The 20,494-nt window shown below is 49.2% G+C and overlaps 1 protein-coding gene across 1 annotated transcript in view; it reads left to right on the forward strand.

Moving 5' to 3' along the window:
- Positions 1 to 291: 291 nt before the first annotated feature.
- The window catches only part of SYT17 (synaptotagmin 17), a 34,674-nt gene continuing 14,471 nt past the window's right edge, over positions 292 to 20,494 (forward strand). Inside the window, exons 1-6 of the mRNA XM_063171934.1 lie at positions 292 to 345; positions 3,566 to 3,583; positions 4,869 to 5,017; positions 10,297 to 10,445; positions 10,945 to 11,564; positions 20,226 to 20,346. Coding sequence (XP_063028004.1) covers positions 331 to 345; positions 3,566 to 3,583; positions 4,869 to 5,017; positions 10,297 to 10,445; positions 10,945 to 11,564; positions 20,226 to 20,346 — 1,072 coding nt within the window. The 5' untranslated portion in view covers positions 292 to 330. The remainder of the gene's footprint in view (positions 346 to 3,565; positions 3,584 to 4,868; positions 5,018 to 10,296; positions 10,446 to 10,944; positions 11,565 to 20,225; positions 20,347 to 20,494) is intronic.

Raw genomic sequence — 20,494 nt, forward strand, 5'->3', positions numbered from 1 at the left:
CTGTTGCGGGCCCGCGGAGGCTCCGCGGGCAGGGCCGGGCCGGGGGGAGCCGCCCGCCCGCTCCGAGCGCCGGCCCCGCGCCCGCCGCCCGCCCCATCGCCCGCGGGGGCGGCGGGGCCCGCGCTGCGCTGCCGGTGCCGCTGCCCGTGCCGGTACCGCTGCCCGTGCCGGTGCCCGTGCCGGTGCCCGTGCCGGTGCCGGTGCCCGCGCGGCCGCGGAGCCGCCGCTGCCCGGGGCCGGCCCCGTGCCCCCGCCCGGGGCGGCGCCGCTGCGGCGCGGGTGGGGCCGCGGGCGGAGGCGCCGTGCGCGCCCGCGGAGCCCCGCGGAGCCATGGCGTACATCCAGGTGCGTGCGGAGCGGGCCGGCGGCGGGCCCCGGGGATGGGGGGGTCTCTGGGACGGCTGCGGGACGGGAGCGGGACCCCCCCCGTGCTCCGCGCCCGGTGCGGATGCGCAACTTCGGGTTAACTTCTGGGGAGGAGTTCCCGGAGGCGACAGCAGCCCCCGGCGAGGGGCCAGGCGGGGCCGGGGCGGCAGCGGGGCCGGCAGCTGTTGATAGCGGGGCACCGGGGCAGGAGGGGATCCCCGCGGGGCTGGCGAGCAGCCCTCGGGCCTCTCTTTGCTGGGGGAGCGGGATGGCCCCGGGGGCGAGGAAGCCGGTCCCGGTCCCGCACAGTGATTTATTGGAGGGAGGAGGATGCTGACCCTGCGGGCAGGCTGAGATGCCATGGGCCGCCCCGGGCTGGGCACGGTCCCGCGGGCGGGGGGCACCGGCGGGGTGAGGGGGCTGCGGGGAGCCCGGGCTGTGCCGTGATGGATGGATGGGCTGTCCCTGCTCTGGGGGGCTGAATTTTTGTCCAGCTGGTCAGACCCTGAGCGACCCCCGAGCCGCCCGCTTCCCAGCCATTGCCCCGAGCGCAGCCGTCCTGTTCGCGATGAACCGGAGCTCGGGGGGGCATCTCCAGCGGGGCGGGCGCTGGTTCCGACCCCGCTACCGACGCCAGCCGTGCCCCGTCCCGCGGGGCCGTGTCCGCTCCGCCCGCCCCGCCGCGCCCCGCGCTCCCCTCCCTGAGCCGCCGCCCCGGGAGCGGGGATGCTGCGGGCGCTGTCCCGGAGCCGGGCTGGAGCGGCCGCGGGTGGAGCCCGCCCGAGATGTCCTGCGGGGCTCGGGGCTCCCGGCGCCCCCCGGCTCGGCGGGGCCTCCAGTGGGGCCGGGCAGGCCTCCCGTAGGGGCCCGTGGGTACAGGGGGGATGCGGAGCAGGGCATCAGCAGCACCCCGTTATCAGTCACGGTGGGATGGTGGGCGGTGTGAGGGGACCGCACTGTCCCCAGGCTGCGCTGTCCGCTGCCGATGGAGCTTGTGAGCCTTTCCTGGGGTGTCACTGCGGTGTGTGACCAGCGAGGACCCCACCCTGCTGCAGCATCCCCGGGGGCACTGCCACGCTGGTTTGTTGTCACTGCTCTGAGGACCTGGCTGGGATTGGTGGCTCTGCTAACCTGGAGCAGGTACCCCCAGCCAGGGGCCCTGCAGCAGGTGGCGGGGATGGAGCCCTGCCCCCAGGCTCGCCCTTGGTGAGGGTTCACTCGTGCTGGAGACTCCATCTGGCCTGTTCTGTGCTCGGCCAGTTGGGGTGACGTGGCACAGCGTGGTGGTGCCTCCCTGACCCCGGAGACGGAGCCGTTCTCCAGGGGTTGCTGAGCACATGGCAGCTGCTGTGCTCCCGGGCATCCCCCAGCGCCAGCCCGCTGCCACAGCCTTCCCCAGAGCCCTGTCCCTCCCCAGACCTGAGTCCTTCCCCAGAGCCCGGTCCTTCCCCAGAGCCCTGTCCTTCCCCACAGCCCTGCCCCTCATGCCTGGTGCCAGCGAGGTGGGGGACCAGGTGGTTGTGTTTGCTTTCCTTTCATGGGCCCCTGCATTTCAGCTGCTGTTGACTTGTTTACCTCTCCAGCACCGTCACACTCAGTCCTTACCCCTGTCCTGCCATTTGGGGATGGCCACAGGCTCGTTCTGTCCCAGTACTGTGGGATGGCTCTGTGCCCTCGGGATGGCTCTGTCCCCTTGGGATGGCCGTGTGCCCTCGGGGCTGGTGGCACACAGGGCTGGCCTCCTGTGCCCCGTGGTGGCCGGGAGGGCTCTTGGCTCTGAGCCTGCCGTGTCCCTGTGGGCTGTTTGGAAAATCCCTCTCTCTGTGTGACATGTGCTCGGCCTTCGATCGCGTGGCACCGATCCAGCCGCTTTGTTTTAGAGCGATTTAAAAATCCTCCTTGCAGCTCTTCTAAACCACTGGAGCTTTGGCTGCAACTTTGCATTAATAAGGAATGATGAAGCCCTTTTAGCCATTTAGCATTTTCTTAAACAGCTGGCCCATGGGTATCTGTAATCACTGTCTTGTTTCATTGCACCACAGCTCTTCCAGTCTTTTAACTGCTCCTAACAAGTGCTGGCTTTTTTGACAAGCACTGGCTTCCAAGAAATTTAAAAGGAAGGCTTGCACCAAAACGTGCTCCATGGATGAGTTCTTGGAACTAAAGGCAACTTCTGCATCCCAGCTTCTTCAGAAAAGGCTGCTTGTGTCATGTCATGAGCATAAAGCTAGGAGCCAATTTCTACACTTGGAAGAGTAGGATGGAATTTTTTGTGTTTTTTTTTCTTTTTTTTTTTTTTTTGTTTTGTTCTATGTTTTTGTGTTGTTTTGGTGGTTTTTTTTTTAGGCATTCCCCATATACAAAGACAGCCAGAGCAAATAGGAAACTTTTAGACATTATCAAGGTAATGCAATAGATAAGACATTTCAGCAGGTATCAGAAATGCTAGTGAGTCTCCAAAGGAAATGGGTCCATTATATGTATATATAAAATTCCAAGGGTGGCTTTATGAATAAAAAACTGGTTTGTGATGCCTTCTTCCTTTGCTGTAGATTTTCCCTGTGCCTTGGGGGAGGTGTCTGCAGTGCAGATTTTTGAATGGGAATATGGGACTCAAGCCTTTAACTTCTATCTTTTATGTTCTTCAAGTCACATCTGAGGATGAGGCTGAAGGTGCCAGAGATGTGTGTGCAATGGAGAGTATTCAGTCTGTCTCCCTTCCTAGAAATGTTGCTTTAGTGAGTTGGTATTGGAACTCCATTGATATGGGCTGAATGTGGAGAAAAGCCTTTTTTTTCTGCTGAAAAATTTGGATATGGTTTGCTGTCAGCAGCAAGTAGTTGCTGCAATTAGAGTCAGGTTACTAAAGAAAATAAAATAAGTGGTTGCATGTGATACCCATTGGCAAGAAGCAATGAGCAGGATTTTCATGCTTCAGAATGGGTTTGGGAGTTTTGATTGTGGGAAGGGAGGAGCAGAAGGAGCTTTGTAGGGAAGAATTGGAAATGGCAGAAACTGATGCCCAGTCAGACCTCCCCTTCCTCTAACATCTACAAGGTACTGTCTTGCCAAAATTCAAACTATCCCAGGCTGGGGTATGTCATGGCAGAAAATTTAAAGTTGTTTGAGCATTGCTAACTTGTTTTTGTCCTTTTCATTTTGTTCCCCTTTGCTTCATCCTGGATGTCTAAAAGGACAGTTGGAACCAATAAATGAGGTGAGTTAATCTGATGATTCACTCCCCGCTCTGTCTCCTTGCTCCATCCTGAGGGGATTGTCTCGTGTTTTCTGACTCTTTACTGATGTCCTGGATATAAGTAATGCACTGCATTTTGGGCTGGTAATTTTTTGGTTTGCAGTGCCCAGATTTTGTTTATGGAAAGAAATGTGTGTTTTACTGTAGCAAAAGGCCATGTTCCAATGAAGTCTTCTCTGCAGATCAGGTTCCTCTGAGGAAACCCCTCCACGTGGTCCACACTCATGAATACTGCAAATGTCTGGAGTATTTTGGGGAGATAACCATGGAGAATCTCTCATACACTTTATTTCTGCAGTTTCTCAGGAGCATCTCAAGGTCACGTACAGCTGTAAAGCAGTTTGACCTGGGTGCAGGTGCTGTGCCCTTGTGGCTGTGTGTGTCCTACAGAGCACTTGTGCTGCTTGATGAGCCCTCCCTGAGCAGCAGAAATTGGGGCTGGTGTGGGTGGGAAACGAGCTGAGGTTTGGCTCTCTGCTCCTCTCCAAGCAGAGCTTTGAAGTGGGGGGAAGGCTGTGGGGATGGTGTGGAAATGGGAACACAGGATGCTGCTGCTCCACTGGGGAGCTGACACAGCTCTGGTACAAGTGGTGCTGCCAGAAACCTGAGAAATGAGACACTCTTCTGGGTCAACTATTGTTCTAAAAGATATCATTGAAGATTCTTCATTAAATTAATCATGGTAGCAGAGCAGAAGCATGAGGATAGTGTGCTCTGGCTACCCCATTTTAGTGGTGAGTTTGTTGGGCTGTAATGCTCCATGTGTATGGATTGTACAAATATTACTGGGACATCTACAGGCATGAAGTGTGTTCACATTGCTGTGTTAATTAAATAAATCCTTGCTGGATTAAATTGAAGCTTTCACTTACCTTCTGGTAGTAATTCCTTCTGTTGTATGTTTGTTGATCTATTAGATTGTTGATGTGTGTGCAGGAATATGCATGTTTCCACTCCAACATATTGCTGTGCCACAGTGCTTTGTAAATCACCCTCTTGCCAACCTCCATAATAATACATTGCTACTAGAGGGGAAAATACCTGCAGAGAATGCTTATTTTCCTGCCTTGTTATGGCATCGTGGGGTTGGGCTGGTAACTGCATAGCACTTGTCTGTTGGTATAGATGAAATAAATGCAGTTCTTAATGTTCTGTTGCAGAAACACAAACACAAATACAGCTGGGTGTTTTTCCCAATAACCATTGATGGGCTGTAATCCTGTGCTCTGGTTTGCCATGGCTGCAGGGTCTGCTCGCTCGCCTCTCCGATCTCTTGCTGTGCCGCTGGACTTGCAGGAATTGTTGTCAGAAGTGCTTTGACTGCAGCTGTTGCCAAACAAATGAAGATGAAGTTGAAATCCTGGGACCTTTTCCTGCTCAAACTCCAGCCTGGCTGTAAGTTTAGATGCATGATTTCCTGGCTTTGACCAAGAGTAGGGCTGCTCAGCTGGGATGAGAGAATTTATATGAATTGCAATGGGACACTCAGAGGATGCCACTTGGAGAGCAGGAACCTCCTGAGGGTGGGAATGCTGGCTACTCCTGGCATGGTGAAAAGGGCAGCTCTATTAACTCAAATAGCAAGGTTAGTCTTTGTAAAAAGTGTTTCTGATGGGTAGGACAGAAGTTGTTTTGTAAGCTGGCATAACAAGGATAGCTGGTTTAGCTGTGCCCCTTCTCTAAAGATGCCTTTCATCTTCAGTCCTATTTCCTCTTCAAATGGACCAACCCTTTGGAGCACTTCAGCTTGGCTGAAATGCTGATGAGGTTGTGTATAAATACTTTCTTATCCTAGCATGAAGGTGGTTATCATACAGGCAGATGAAAGGCATGGCTCCTCTGTGCTCTGAAGGGGAAATTCATTTAAAGTTTCATTCAGCAGGACTTGATCTCCTGAGTCACCATAGTACTCATCAGAATTTCTTCTCAAATCATTAAAGAACCACAGCACCAGGTCTTATCTGGAGCTTTGATTGGTGTGTTTGCAAATCCACTACAAAGGAAGTCAGTGAAGTCTTTCCTCTTTCACTCCCTCTCCGTCAGGAGTCTGCAGCACAGGGGTGACCCTGTGGAGGCAGCAGTGGAGCCAGGGAGGGAGCAGAGCTCTCTGGTGTTTAGTGGCTGTTTTGTCAGCTGGGCTGGGCTTTGTGGAGCAGACCCTTTGATGGACACTGCTTCAGCATGTCTGGAACTTGTGGCACAGGAGAGCCCTGCTCAGCGCATCCTGTGATGCTCAGGCTTTGGTACCTGGGCACTGAGGCACTCAGGTAATTTTATCTACTCCTGTGAGTCTGTGCTGCTGTTCTGTCTCAGCTCTGGAAGGGTCATGTCTTGGTGCTGCATGAAATAAATTTTCTCATGTTTAAATCTCAGTCTTGTCCACATACTCTTTTGAATTCAGGTAGAAAAGGATGGTAATTAATACTGAAGCAATAAAAATAGAGCTGTTCAGGATGTGTTAGAGTGGTTTTTAGATGTGGAGCAGCATATTTAAGAGTCTGATATATGCTCAGAAACTGATTCACCTGCAATTAATGGGGAATGGAAACAAAATCAATGCTAAATAGGAGAGCATCACGCACAGGAGAGCACAGTGATGAGGCTGCAGTATTGGACGTGGAGAGGTTGGTGCAGCAGCAATTACATCTTGGGAACAAGGAGCTGGGCTTGAGGGGAGAGGGTGATTCAGAGCTTATCTGCTGTGCTGAGCAGCAGAAGGGACATCCTGTGTGTTTTGGGGTGTGGAGTGATTGTTCCAGGGTGAAGTTTTTCAGTCTTGGATTCTTCTGTCTGGCTAAAGGGCTGATGTGGGTGCTGGAGCCCTGTTCTTATCACCTCAAATCTCAGCTCTATGGTGGCTTTGCAGATGAGTTGGACTTTGCCATGGGCAGAGAACATGGAGACCTTTGGACTTGTAAAATGCTCTCTGCAGCCTGTATTGTCTCTCCCTGGTCCTGCTCCATCTGAGAGCCCCTACATGGAATGGCCATAAGCAGAGGACAACACTCTTTGGTGAAAAACAACCCAGTTCTTCAACCCTGTTGCACTTTGTGCTTCACCCACAGATGCTCACAGCCCTGGGAAGGGTCTCTGTGACCCCAGCCCAGGCCATTTTCCCATCTTTCCATCCAGCTCTGGGTGGTTTGGTGCAGTTTGTGATTTGGTTTGGGTCTCCCTGTTCTGCTCCAGGCTGAGAGAAGGTGAATTCCCAGAGGTGAAGGCTGAGAGGGGCAGCAGGCACCAAAGAGGAGGGCACAGGACAGGAGCCTGGGTGCTGCCATGGCCCAGGGTCACTGCAGTCACCTCTCCTGTGACACCACTGCTCACCTGTGACCTCTGAGGGTGCCTGTGACACACAGGGGTGGATCAGCTGGACATGAGGCTCTGCTTGCTTGAAGATGCTGTGGGCTCCTCTTGAGCTGGCAGGGACCCAGAGTGGGGCCAGGCTGTGGGATAATAATGCTCTGTGCTTCCAGGGTGGTTTGCTGGAAAATGGTCAGGGAGCACAACAGCTATTTAAGTGGGGAGGACAAAGGGAGATAGGTTCTCTATTTCTCCCTAAGATGTGATTGAGAGGAGAGAGGGAGAAAATGAGCCTGTAGAGGAACAAGGGTCTGGAAGAAGAAGAGGAAAAGAAAGTAAAAGGCATTAGCCAGATTTGGTATATTTTGTTTGCTGGCAAATAGGAGACCCAAGCTTTTTGTGTGGAAATGATCCCGTGTTGACTCAGAATTCAGAAACCAAAGAAGAATTCTGTTTTTGCTGTGTTGATCTTATAGTTTTATATCTCTATATGCGTTTTTGGGTGTAGGGAATGATCTCTGGAGTTAGATGAGTTAGTTACTCAGAGTAAGAATTTGGACTTGTTCTTAGAATAAGGTTTTTAATGTTTTTAAATGCTCAGAGATCCGTGTATACCAGTTGAACCCCTCTTTTTTTTTTTTTTTTTTTTAATTTTCCTCTCTTATTTTTGGAGAGGGGAATTTTGTATTTAGTGGATTTCCCTACAAGGAAAAACAGGTTTGACGTCACCTTATTTTTCATTTAGATGCATGCTTTGAATTTGGGAACAAATCAATTTATTGTATTCCTTGCTTGCAGCCTGGAAATGTTTTAAAAATAGATTTATGTTTTCAGCTGAGGTCTTTCCATCTTGCCTATGCTTCATGGGCCTGAGACACTGGTGTGATGTAGAATGCGGTTTGTGCCTTCCTCACCTTCCTACCCACTCCCCAGGGGAAAACTGTTTTTATGATCCTCATTGGTGAATGAGCAAACGTATAAATGCCTGTGGTTAATGACCCATCCTTTCTATTTTGGCCCCAGGTTTTCCCTTTGGCAGCTCTGAGAAACCTCATTGTCCTGGAAATTCGGGAGTGGGTGATAAAGCTGCAAGTTTAAGCCCTTCCTCTTGGGAGAATATGGATTTTTCTGACTTTCTGAATTTTTTGCAGTGGCAGCTTAGGGAAAAAATTATAATTCTTGCAATGAGTCCAGTTCAATGACCTGAGTGCGTGGTAACTTTTGTTATTTCATGAGGAGCACTTCCATCCTGGTCCTTGCAGAAATGGCCTGGGAATGAGGGTGGATGTCTGAGCTGCTTGTTATGGAATATTCTACACAAACCCCAAAGATAAACAGTGCACACTGTGAGACTGAATTGAAATCAGGACACGACTCCTCTTTCCAAAGGTTCAGATTAAACAGAAACAGAGCTGCTTTAACCAGAGCCAAAGTTTATTTGAGGAAAAATTATTGTGGCTCAGTAGCAATTTCCTTACTAAAGGTCATCTGTATGTTATTAACTCACTATTACGTTTACCCATTGTAGAACATCCTTAATGCCTCTCTTCCTGATTCCCTTTTCACCCTGCCTTGCTCTGTGCATTTGCTTCTCAAACACAAGCATATCCAAATGCCACCTGTGATTGTGTGGACCTGCATTTAGGCATGAAAAAGCTATTTGTGTTCTAAGTACTGATTATATATCAAACTGGATGGTTTGGACTGCCTTTAATGGGCTGCAGAGCTGTGCAAATATTGTACACCCCTTTTAGCAGAGGGTTTGGTTTTCATTATTAACAGATTTTTTTTTAGTGTGGATGAGTTGTGTGAGTCTGACTTGGTGAAATTTGCATGGATCCTGCTGTGAACTTTGTGGCTTGGATAAGAATTTCCAGTTGGTTTTGGGGGTTGGTTTGTTTTCTTAATGCTTGTTGGGCTTTTATGCAAGTTTACTGCTTTCAGCAGAATATATCAATTGCTCTGCTCCAGTCATTGGTTACTAATGAAAATGATTCAATATATTTCATTTATACCCAGCTGAGCTGTGCACATAGAAAGGGTGGCTTGGAAGCAAAATTCCCACAGAATTCCCCTTTGCTTTGCTCATTCTGTGCTGATGCTTTCCTTGTGATCTGCTGCTGTTTTCTCTCTGGTGGCCTGGCTGTTCTGCAGGATGCGCCACACGTCACGGAGCCGTTGTGTGATTCCATCTCCACCAGCAGCACTCCCTCTGGGCACACAGCTGCAGGCTTTACCTCCTGCCCTGCTTTCAGCCAAAGCTGGGAGATCCTCACTTCTTTCAGGAGCCACTGCAGCTGGGACATGTTGGGGGTTTTAACCAGAATGTTGTTTTAGATAAAAACAACTTGTCTGTACATGTATCTCCCCTTTCAGTTTGTTTAAATGCACATATTCTCTATGATGCCAGCCTTCTGTGGAGTCTTCTCCAAGATGCTACAAAACTTGATTTGTCATTTAGATCCTGCCAAATTCCCTGCTCCCACCAACATCCCTGGGCAGTACAATTATTTTCTGCTGAGAACCACATCTGGTTTATAGAAGTGGATAAAAAGCAGCCAAATATTTTAAAAGGCATGCCAATAAATATCAAATAATGAATTGTGTCTGCAAGATCAAGTTTTGAAACTTTACTGGCAAACCTGCAGTGTTTTACCAGGAGGTGTGTGGTAGGTTTGGGATCTCTGAGCATGGTGATTTTCTGTGCTGGTTCCTTCCTAGTGAAGTCTGTGCTTCCAAAGTGTAGCTGTGAATTACAGCAGGAAGATACTGTTTGAAGTTTGTGGGGTTTTGGTTTGATTTTTTTTTTCCTTAGAGAGAAGTATAATATTGTGGGGGGATAGAATGTAAGAAAATGAAGATAGTGCAGAAGGTAAGAGATATGTAGAAGATAGTGCAGAAGGTAATCTCACCCCTGAGGAGTTGCAGCTGTACTAATTACCAAAGATTAGGAACAGGCCTGCCCTTAACAGGCCACAGCTGTGTCCAATGAGGATGAGTGCTATAAAAGACTGGGTGAGGAGAGAGTTGGAGTTTGTTGGCTGGGCTGTGAGGCGGTGCCTATGAGAAATCACCAGGAAGGTATGGAACTTTTGCAATAAGATAACAACATAATATTTCTGATCAACATCTGAGTCATATTTGCCTTAGTGGCCTGTGTCATGCTGAAATACTGATAAAGCAGTTTGAAAGACAGGCAGAAAGGTCAAGAATCTGTTTTTTACATAGATCTGAAGTCAGTTGCTCAGCCTTTTGCTTGCCAGACTGATCAGGAGATAGCCCAGACTAGCCCAGAATGCCAGAACACGTTGTTATCCTGTATATCCTCCTTGCACTGGCTTGAATCACCCAAAGGTCTCTCATTACACCAGGATAAGCAGCCAAAACGAGGACAAGGATGGGGACTCTGACAATGCCACCAGCGAGCTGCCTCCCGCCCTGCAGGACGTGTCCCCTGACAGACGGCGCTCGTCCTCGGACACGTCTCGCTCCGCGTACAGCCTCACGCGCCGCATCTCCAGTAAGGCTCCTTCACCAGAAATGCAATCCTTCTGGGGCACAAAATCAAACTGTGCTGCTTGCTCTCGTGTCTCTTGGACAGGGAGCCAAGTCAAGTTGAAGGCACATTGGTTAAAAGCTCATCCTGTTGTGCAGGGGAAGGGGCCAGCCTTGTTTTTCTTGCTGAAACACGAGCGGGGTTGTTGCACGTGGACAGGGAGGGAGGAGTGCAGGCCAGCTTGTGCCCCAGCCCGGCTGATAATTGTGGGCAGGAAAAGGGGGAAAACCCCACTGTGGAGCCTATGCACAGACACAGAATAGGAGCACCCAAAGCTGATGAGCGCCTGTAATTGCTCTAGTGCACTTTAGTTAACTGTGGGCAGGGCAAGGGGGAAAGCCCCACTGTGGAGCCTGTGCTGGCACTGCACAGACACAGAATAGAAGCACCCAAAACTGATGAGAACCTGTAATTGCTTTATTGCACTTCCTAACAATCACATTTGTGTGTTTCTCTCATTCAGGTCTGGAGTCGAGGAGGCCAAGTTCTCCACTAATTGATATCAAACCCATCGAGTTTGGAATAATTGGAGCTAAGAAAGAAATAGTTCAGCCAACTATCCTGCGAAAAACCTACACCCCAGATGACTATTTTAGAAAATTTGAACCCAGGCTGTACTCTCTTGACTCAAATAGTGATGACATGGACTCCTTGACAGATGAGGAGATCTTGTCCAAGTACCAGCTGGGCATGCTGCATTTTAGCACACAGTATGATCTGCTGCACAATTACCTAATAGTGAGAGTCATTGAGGCTAAAGATCTGCCTCCTCCAATTTCTTACGATGGCTCAAGGCAAGACATGGCTCACTCCAACCCCTATGTGAAGATCTGCCTCCTTCCTGACCAGAAGAACTCCAAGCAGACCGGAGTAAAGCGCAAAACGCAGAACCCGGTGTTTGAGGAGAGGTACACATTTGAAATCCCCTTTTTAGAAGCCCAGAGAAGAACTCTGCTTTTAACTGTAGTGGATTTTGACAAATTCTCACGCCATTGTGTTATTGGCAAAGTGTCAATGCCCTTGAGCGATGTCGACCTTGTGAAAGGTGGACACTGGTGGAAAGCCCTTGTGCCTAGTTCTCAGGTAACAGAATTTATCAGATTATTGCCACAGTTCTTCTTGCTGTTTTGGGGGTTTGTGTGTGTGGTTCCTTTGCCTGTTGGCAAGTAATGCTGTTTCTAATTAGTAATTGTCATCTTGTTAATGCAGCATCTGCTGGGTTGGGATTATGTGGGCCTGTGACTGGTTTTATAACTCACACTGTGAGGGAGAGGAGCTGGCTTTATAGTCATGAGCAAAGATCCTGTGTCAGCTTAAACGAGAACAACTCAAGGCTGCTCTGGAAGTCTGCACCTTTGGGCAGGTGTTTCTTGGACCTGCATCCCTTCTCAGGAATGCTGTGACCCTGTCCCACTCAGGTCATTCCTGCGCTCTGGGGGGAACCACTGGTGCCACTTAAGTAATGATTTGATTCAATAAAACATGCAGAAGATGAAATCCACCCAGACCTGTGGCATAATGCATTAGCAACAATCTGCAAAGGAGTGGCAGACTTGTTTTCATCAGATCCCTGAAGGAACTAAATTTGCCATAAATATTTGTCTGATGCAAGTGGGGTGTTGCATGCATTTTGGGCATTTCAGCCATTCAGTGGGATGGGCAGAGGAGATCAGAGAGTCTGTGTGCTTTCACCTCTGTTCAGTGGAAAGATCTGGGCTTTGCAGCCAGGAATGGTGGTTACCCACCAAGTTTTCCACTAGTGGTATCACCCATGTAGCAAGAGGCACAGAACCCTCTGAAAAACCAAGAGAAGAACATGGTGTGAACAGCATCTCAAGTGTTTTACTAAGGACAGGAAGATTGGTGTAACAAGCTTGCCTCTCACGGTTCCTTCCCAGCTCATAAATTGCAATTTCCAAGGAGTCCTTGCTGAGTTAAACCCTGTTGGATGGTTCCATTCTGATTTTTAGGTGCTCGCAGAAGAGTGCCATAGCCAGAGATTCTGGATGAAATGAGCAGTAAATCATTGGCCTCACTGCTGTTTTACACTGTGGGTTCAAGAGTCTGATTTGGAGTGGAAATTTGTGATCAGACACTCGTGGAAGGGGAATACCCTGAGCAGTGTTTGGAAGTGAAGCCAGCGGGGCTGGAGAGGGGCTGGGAGCCCTTTCCTCTCTTGCTCAGATCTGCAGCACTCTGCAGAGGGCAGGAGGATCAGAGCCCCAGGTAACTGCAGCAGAGCCAGCTGGATTTCCTGAGACAGGAGTGTTGTGGATTACCTTCAACAATGCTCAGGCAAGAAAGGAAAGTTTTGCAAGTTGTGCACAAGTGAAAACCATGGGGTCCCTGAATGTGTGCTCTATGTAGGGCATATCTTTGCATCCCATTGTCCTCATGTGAGTCCCACCATGCAGTTTTGCTTCTCCCCCTGCTCCCTACTTTTGCATGATAAATACTTCTCTGTATTTTGCATCTCTTTCTGAGTAGCATGGACTCATTCCACAGCCAATACAGACCTTGATTAGAAAAGATCATCTCTGCCTTCATGTGCCAAGCTCAGAGCCAGCTCTTCCTTTCCCCCTCTCCAAAGTTTCATTGAAAGCTGCTGCTGTTTTCAGCAGTGCTGTCTGCTTCACCAGCATTCAAGATAAATTATTTATGCAGAAGTTGGCATTTCTGATATTTATAAAAGGAAAGAGAAAGACAAAACTCCATTTGAATGCACAGGCTTAAAAGCCTTTGCGTTTATCCCCTTGCTATCATATGGAAGAACTTAGGCAAAAATTCCTCCACACTTTGATCAGTAAAGTGGTCCTTTCATACCTTTTTGCTGGTTTTACCTCAGCTGGCAGATTGCAACTGTAAAGGGATCAACAGTGCTTATACAGGACATCCAGGGATGATGTTTGGCATTATCTTCTCATATTTTCTCAATGATAAAATTTTTAAAGTTCCTTGAGTAAGGCATGTTTCATCCTAGTGGTGATTAAATTAATTGATCAAAGAGTTGAGTTAAATCTTAGAAGAAGTAAAACAAAGCTTATTGCTTTGAAAAAATACATTTTTATGTCTTTCAGTAACAGTGATGTTTGTGCTAGAAATTTTTGAGGGATTTTTTAATACTAGTTGGAACCTTCTGCCTATGGAATGATAGATTTGACATGTTGACAATTTTTTATACTTCTCACTTTTTTGGTTGATTAGCTGAGGGACAGACAGCCTTTATCAGTTTCTTGTTGGATTGAACCTGAGCCTGCTGAAGTGTGCTTTGTGTTGAGAGTTGCTGATAGGCAGGGACAGAAATAAATATCTACGTGCAGTTGCATTTTATTTGGCAGAAGGCATCCTTGGATCCTGGAGAGCACCACAAACCAACCACTGTGGTGCAGTTCTGATCTTCAGGCAGGAAAATTTGCCAGTCTGGGGCTGTGACACGGAGCAGCAGCTGGCAGCACCCCCAGAGCCACAGGAGAAAAGGCTGGACCAGGTGCTTGGAAAAGAGTAACAGGAGGGAGAGAAACACAGTCAGTCATAGACGTGATATGTGAAGATGAAAGACACAAAATACATGAATTTTGGTTTTTTTTACAGAATTTATAAACAGAAACATCATGAGCTGGAGGGAGATGGAGGAAAGTGAATCCAGATGGCAGGAGCTGTGGGGAAGTTTTCTCTTCATCCTGGTGGGAGTGGGAGGGTGGCAGGCACTGTGAAAGAGCAGAGAAAGTGGCCGAGTGACACAAGCTAAGATGAGCACCTGCTTTGCGCTTGCTGTCTCCACCTGGGAGCCATGGACACAGAGTGTGCTGATAAAGGCAGGTGCCAGGTCCTTGTCCCACCATCACACTGAGCTGGAGCCTGCCTTAGCACAGGGCTGTGCCAGCACCTGTGAGCTGCAGAGCTGGGGAAGGCCAGGAATCTTGTGGTGCGTGCAGTGTCAGCAGGGACAGTGAGCTTCTCCCAGGTGGGCATGGTCCAGCTCTGCAGCCAACAACTCTGTTGGCTCCTCTGGGAGCTGCAGCAAGATCAGCTCCTGAGGCTTGTGGATGGGATGTAGAGCTCCTCACTGTTGGAGAAGTATTTTCATCACCAGCTCAAGGAGCTGCAGTGAGTGACAAGCAGAGCATTTCCTTGGAGTGAGGAGGTGCTGAGCAGCGCTGTCCTGCAGTGGGTGCCCAGAGAGCCTGAGCACAGCTGAGCTGAGCTGTCCCCTCAGCCTGAGGAGCCAGAGCTACAGACTGCTGGTGCCAGGCCCTGGGCAGGAGGCTGTGCCTGCACAGAAACACCTTCTGAGCTTGGGTCTGCGTTCGGTGTTTAGGGGGATTGTGGCGTTCTCTGAAAAATCCCTTTGCCCAGGATTTTTCTTCTGGGAAGCTGAGAAGCCTCAGAGAAAAGGGAAACAACTATTATCTCATCTGCTTCTCCTGTGTTTTGCTCATGTGTAGAATGTGTTTGGAGATTGTTTCATTGGATTCTGGTGTGAATTCTTTTGACTCAATGGCCAATGAGTGCCAAACTCATTGTCGGGACTCTGGAGAGAGTAACAAGTTTTCATTATTATCTTTTTAGTGTTCTCTAAGTATCCTTTCTGTATTCTTTAGTATAGTTTAGTATAGCAATCTTTAATGTAACATAGCATCATAAAATATTAAATTAGCCTTCTGAGAACATGGCGCCAGATTCATCATTCCTCCCTTTGTCTGGGGGCAACCCAAATACAAAAGGGGATTGAGCCCAAAGTGGAGGCACAGGGAGCTGCTGCCTGATGCATCATCAGAGCCAGCAGCTCAGCAGAAGGACTTCTTGTGGAAAATGTCAGTGCAGGTATTGCCAAATCCTTTATCCTTGGTAGTTTTCCCTTGCAGGGTAATTATTGCTTTTCTAAAACGCTGTAGCTGCTCATGGAAAGGCTCTTGAGTCCAGTCCCCATAGGAACACTCTGCACTCCTTAAATATCCCCTGAAACATGTGTGGCTTTGCTTAATTGCCATGAATGAAGTTGGCAGGCCTCGCTGAGCTGGGCTCACATTCGTGTTTTTCGCCGCTGAAACGAATTCTGAAGCACATGTTCAGGACCCCAAGTTTTATTGACATATGATTCACTTCTCTTTTGGCAGATTTGAGTGGGCAGGAATAAATGTTTTAGACCAGCAGTAATGAGAGCTTGGAGATCATTCTGCAAAAGGAAAAAAAAAAAAAAAAGCCTAGTTATGGTAGGAAAATAGCATGAAGTTCCTTCTTCCCTCAAATTAAGCCGTTTTGGTAGTAGAGAGAGTGTGTGTTGGACTTGCTTATTTAACTTCATACTATGAGTGCACTGGAATGACCTGTCAGTTGTGATGTTCAGGATGGTACAAGGTGGTTCCATGGGGCCATGTTTGCTCATCAGCTGGATGGTGAAATCACCCTGGAAGTTTTCCTGTGGCCAGTGGAGGAGATGCCCTGGGCAAAGCTGGGCAGGACACCCCCACCCTGCAGGTCACTGGAGTTAGGTCACTGTGATGGATGCTTGTCCATCATGATAACAACATTTTTAGCTTTTAACCTGTGGTTTATTTTCATATTTTGGCTTGTGTTTTTCTATCTTCTTTTATTTCACTCTGTATGTTTGTTTTTTCCTTAGTTCAATTTCAGTGGAAATGGAACTTTTTTCCCACCTTTCCTTTTTGAGTCTGTAAAGCTCCAGCATTGAAAAATTTTTCTTCCTGACTGTTCTCCCTTTATCCTTATCTGTATTCCTGGTCACCTCACCCTTCCCCTCAGTGCTGTTCACACCTTGCCCTTGCTGCAGAGAGCTGGGCTGCTGGAGGTGTGTTTGTGGAGGAGGAACAGAGAGGAGAGGCTGGTGGGGTCCAGGAGCAGGACCTCTCCATGGGATATCTTCTTCCCAAAGCTTTTTGCACAATAGAAGCTTTCTCATGGCAAAGACAATTTGGCTTTAGAAGGGGTTTTGTGACTCTCTTCATCCTACATCCAGTTGGTGCCAGTTATGTAGGAAACACTGCTCTTATTCATTGGTAAGTATATTTTTTTTTCTCAGGTTCTGGTCCTTAATAGCTCAACCTTCCCCAAGCAATGGCTGTGACACAGGATGCTGTAGAAAACCTGTTAAAGCAAACTGTTCTAAACCATCAGTTTCCTAATGTGCCTGGAGGTACCAACACAGAGCACCTTGAGGAGGAAAATCAATCTGAAACTTCATTAGGAGCAGTGCATGGGTGTCAGTGCTGATGCAATGTGCTCTGCTCCTGTTGGGAAGGGTTTCAGCTGCAGAATTTTGCTGATGTTGTAACAATGCACAAAGAACAGTCTGGGGGGCTGTGAGGAAGGAATTACCTGGTCAAACAAGATGTGCATTAATTAAAAGCTCATCTTCCTTTGGGGGAGCCTCTTTGTGTTTCAGAGATGACAGAAAAGATTCTGGTTCAAAACTTCTGGGTTCAGCCCAGGCAGTAACTGGGGAAGGTTCTGGATCACAGGCGAGCCCGAGGCTGCAAATCCAACCTGGCAGAGTAATACAGCCAGGAGTGAAATGTTAATCAGAGCTTCAGGAGAGCCTCAGACATCCCAGACTCGGTGTCACTCCCGCATCTCATCAAACAGGAAATTGCTTTTCCAGGGTCATCTGGGAGCTCGGCACGAACTGCTCGTCATCAACATAATAATGGCAGCTGGAATGATGCCTTAGCAGAGAGGGGCTCCTCTGCACGGCAAAACACCCAAGGCAAAGCCAACACTCTGTAGTTTCCTGATGGACAGACCTGGGAAACACAAAATGCAGGCACTTCCTTGCCCTGGGGTGAGCGCTGTGCCCATGGCAGCTCTTGTGCATGGATCCATCCTTAGCTCAGCCCCTGCTGGAGCTCTGGGGATGCTCCAGTGGGGCAGAACAGGATGGTGATGTTTGTTCTGTTCCCCACGGGTGTCCCTGAGCATGGGCTGGAGTTAGGTCACTGTGATGGATGATTGCCCAGTGTTCCCAGCCTGGGTGACAAGGTTGTCACAGCACCAAAGGGAGCCGTGGCATTGTTGGGAAAGGCTCAGGGAGCTGGAACCTCCTGCCTGTGCCTCCCTGTACCCCCTGCTCCTTGGGGCACCTGGGAATTGTCTGCTCGGTCACTGATCTCAGCAGTGACTGAGCATGGGGCAGGGCAGGGACAGTGCCAGCCTTGGTGACAGCAGCCACGGATTCCTTCTCCTGTGGCTGACATCCCTCACTGCCAGCACAGGGCAGCGTTTGGAGCACCTTTCCCAGATCCTGTGGCTGGGCTGGAAGAAATGCATTTATACCAGCAGAGGCATTGGCTGCTGGCACTGAGAGCCTGGGAAAGGCTGAGTCACCTGCCTGGCGAGGAGAGATCTCTGTGATCTGGGCCCCCTTTTGGAGACCCCCATTTGGAGACCCCCTTCTGGTGCTGCTGCTCCTCCCTGCTGGCTCTGAGCTCCCCCATCCTGCCCTGGCCTTTGGGCAGGGGCTCTGTGTTCCTCCCCTCAAAATAATTAACACAAATGTGGGCACTCCTGGAGAGCATCAGAAGGTGCTGTTGAGATTGGTGAGATCAGGCTTGATCTGAGCCTGATTGAAGCTCATAGTCTGCCTGCTGCCTTTGGTGGATCACAGAATCTAGCATTTTGTATCTCTCCTTATTCAATTTTAAGCCTAGATAGCCAAAAGGATTTTTCTAGAAATCCCTGTTAGGTCAGGTCCTACAGAAAATTAGGTCCTGTGGAAGGCTGGGTGGGTTGGTTACACTGTGATGGTTGCACTGAGGGGCTCCTTCCATCGTCTCTGCAGGGTGATGGGACATGGTTCTGCTGCCAGTGCCCAAATGGGTGTTACAGATCCAGCCTGGCACTGTCAGTGTACATCATCAGGCTTTTTTTTTTTTTTTTTTTTTTTAATAAATGGATCAGAAATGCAAATTAATTGGAAGCAGGGAGCTCTGCCTTCCCTTGCTGAGCTTCATGGCTCCTCTCTGGCCCAGGGAAACGCCTGCAGCTCTTGGATAAGGTCAACAGGTTCCATCAATGGACAGCTCCATAAGTAATTATCCTGAATCTTAATGCAGATTTTCAGCACTCTAAGCCTGAGGTGCCTGGAAAGGGCTCCACCACTGCCCCATGCCAGCCTGCCCCCTGGCTGTGCCAGCAGTTTGGTATTTGCAGCTGGAGCTGTTTGTCTCTCCCCGGCAGGTGATAAAATCACCGAGCAGTTTCCTCATTTGCACTTCCAAATGCACCTGAATTTCCAGGAATTTAAGCCTGAATGGAACCTGACCAGCAGTGAATGCAAGCAGGACTGGGTCTGATAATGTGGTTTATGTGTTATAAAAGATGAGCTGGGGTGGAGGGCTGCCTCGTGTGGCTCCTGCTGAGGGTGGTGTTGTGGGCACTGTGGTGCTTCCATCCTGTCCTGGTAATAGGATTAAAAGTCACTGGCTGTTCTTGATGATAAGCATGTCTGCAGGCTGTTCCAGCCACAGACCTGAGAGGAGCATTTTTGGGCAAAATCAAATGAGAGAGGGTAGTTTACATCAATTGGATGGTGTTTAAACCACCTGGGAAGTGAGACTCTGGGATCCTTGTGCTGTGCCACCCCAGGGTGTGTGTGGCTATGTGAGTCCTGTGTGTGTGTTGGAGAGTGGCTTTTTGATGGAAAGAACTTAAAACATCACATATTGGCCAGCACTGTGATGTGGGAACTGGCCCAGCTTGAGGGAGGAGAGGTTCCTTCTGGGTGAGGCAGGAATAATGCAGCAACAAAAGAAAATGCATGTGGTAAATGTGAGTGTGGGTGCTGTAGAGTCACAGTGTGACCCACAAGCTGCTGTAACAAAAGGAATTTGAGTTAAGGAACCAGATGCTTTTCCTGGCTGGGTTTCCCAACCTCAGTTTCCCTGAGGCACTGATGTCTGTGCCAGGGGCTGTGCCTCTGTGCTGGCCCACACAATGATCCTGGTTCTGTGGGTCAGTTCAGGCTGTGGCTGTTCTGAGAACCTTTTACTTTACTGTCTACCCATAGTCTCTGGTTTCTGTAATCTCATATTTGGGGCATCAGTGAAGACATTTAATCCTTTTGTTATGATTGCAAACCACTGCAGCTCCTTTTCCTCTAGGGATGGGCTCTGACACCTGACCTGGCTTGGTTCTGGACTGTTTGGGATGGAGCACCAGCTCTGCACTCGTGCATGGCCCTGGCACTGGGCAGTTGGATCAATCCCTGCCTGCTGTGTTCCAGCCTCCAGAGTGTTTCAGTGTGGGCATTCTGCATCCAGCAGTAGGAGCCTCTCAGAGCCATGGCAGGGGGCAGAGGTTATTTCAAACCCTCACACCTGAGGAGCAGTGATGTGGGCTCTCCAGCTCTTTACTAGTTTTAAGCATCGTTAAGGAAAAGGCAAAGGAATGATGGCAGAACAACAGTCACCTTGGTAAGATCAGAACTGCCTGGAGCCATTAAAAATGGAGCAGGTGGAAGCTACTGACCCTGTGCCCCTCTCTCTTTTTTGCCTGGCTGCTGGGGAGCTGGTGAAGGATTTGTGACTGGAGAAACATCTCCTTTTGGGGATAGTTCCTTTCTTGTTTCCACTTAGCTCAAGGTACCAACAGATGGTTCCTGGTTGCAGTTCAGAGCGTGACTAAAATTCATTTTTCAGGCACTTAGACAAATGGGATTTATTTAATTTCTCTCTCTTCTCTTCTCCTCTGAGCTGTGTTCTAAATCTTCACATTCTCTTTTCCCTGCAGAATGAAGTGGAGCTGGGAGAGCTGCTGTTGTCACTGAACTACCTACCCAGTGCAGGAAGGCTGAACGTGGACATCATCAGAGCAAAACAGCTGCTTCAGACAGACATGAGCCAAGGTTCAGGTAAAGGGCAGTGCATTTCTCACATTACTCATGCTCAGATTATATGTGCCTCTAAAGCAGAGCAGTGAGGCTGCAGTTTGTGGGGGACCCAGGGGGATTTGATGCTCAGTTCCTGTTTATACAAGGCTCTGGATTCTGAGTCCCTCTT

Source organism: Melospiza melodia, chromosome 18, assembly GCF_035770615.1.
Source record: "Melospiza melodia melodia isolate bMelMel2 chromosome 18, bMelMel2.pri, whole genome shotgun sequence".
NCBI lineage: Eukaryota > Metazoa > Chordata > Aves > Passeriformes > Passerellidae > Melospiza > Melospiza melodia.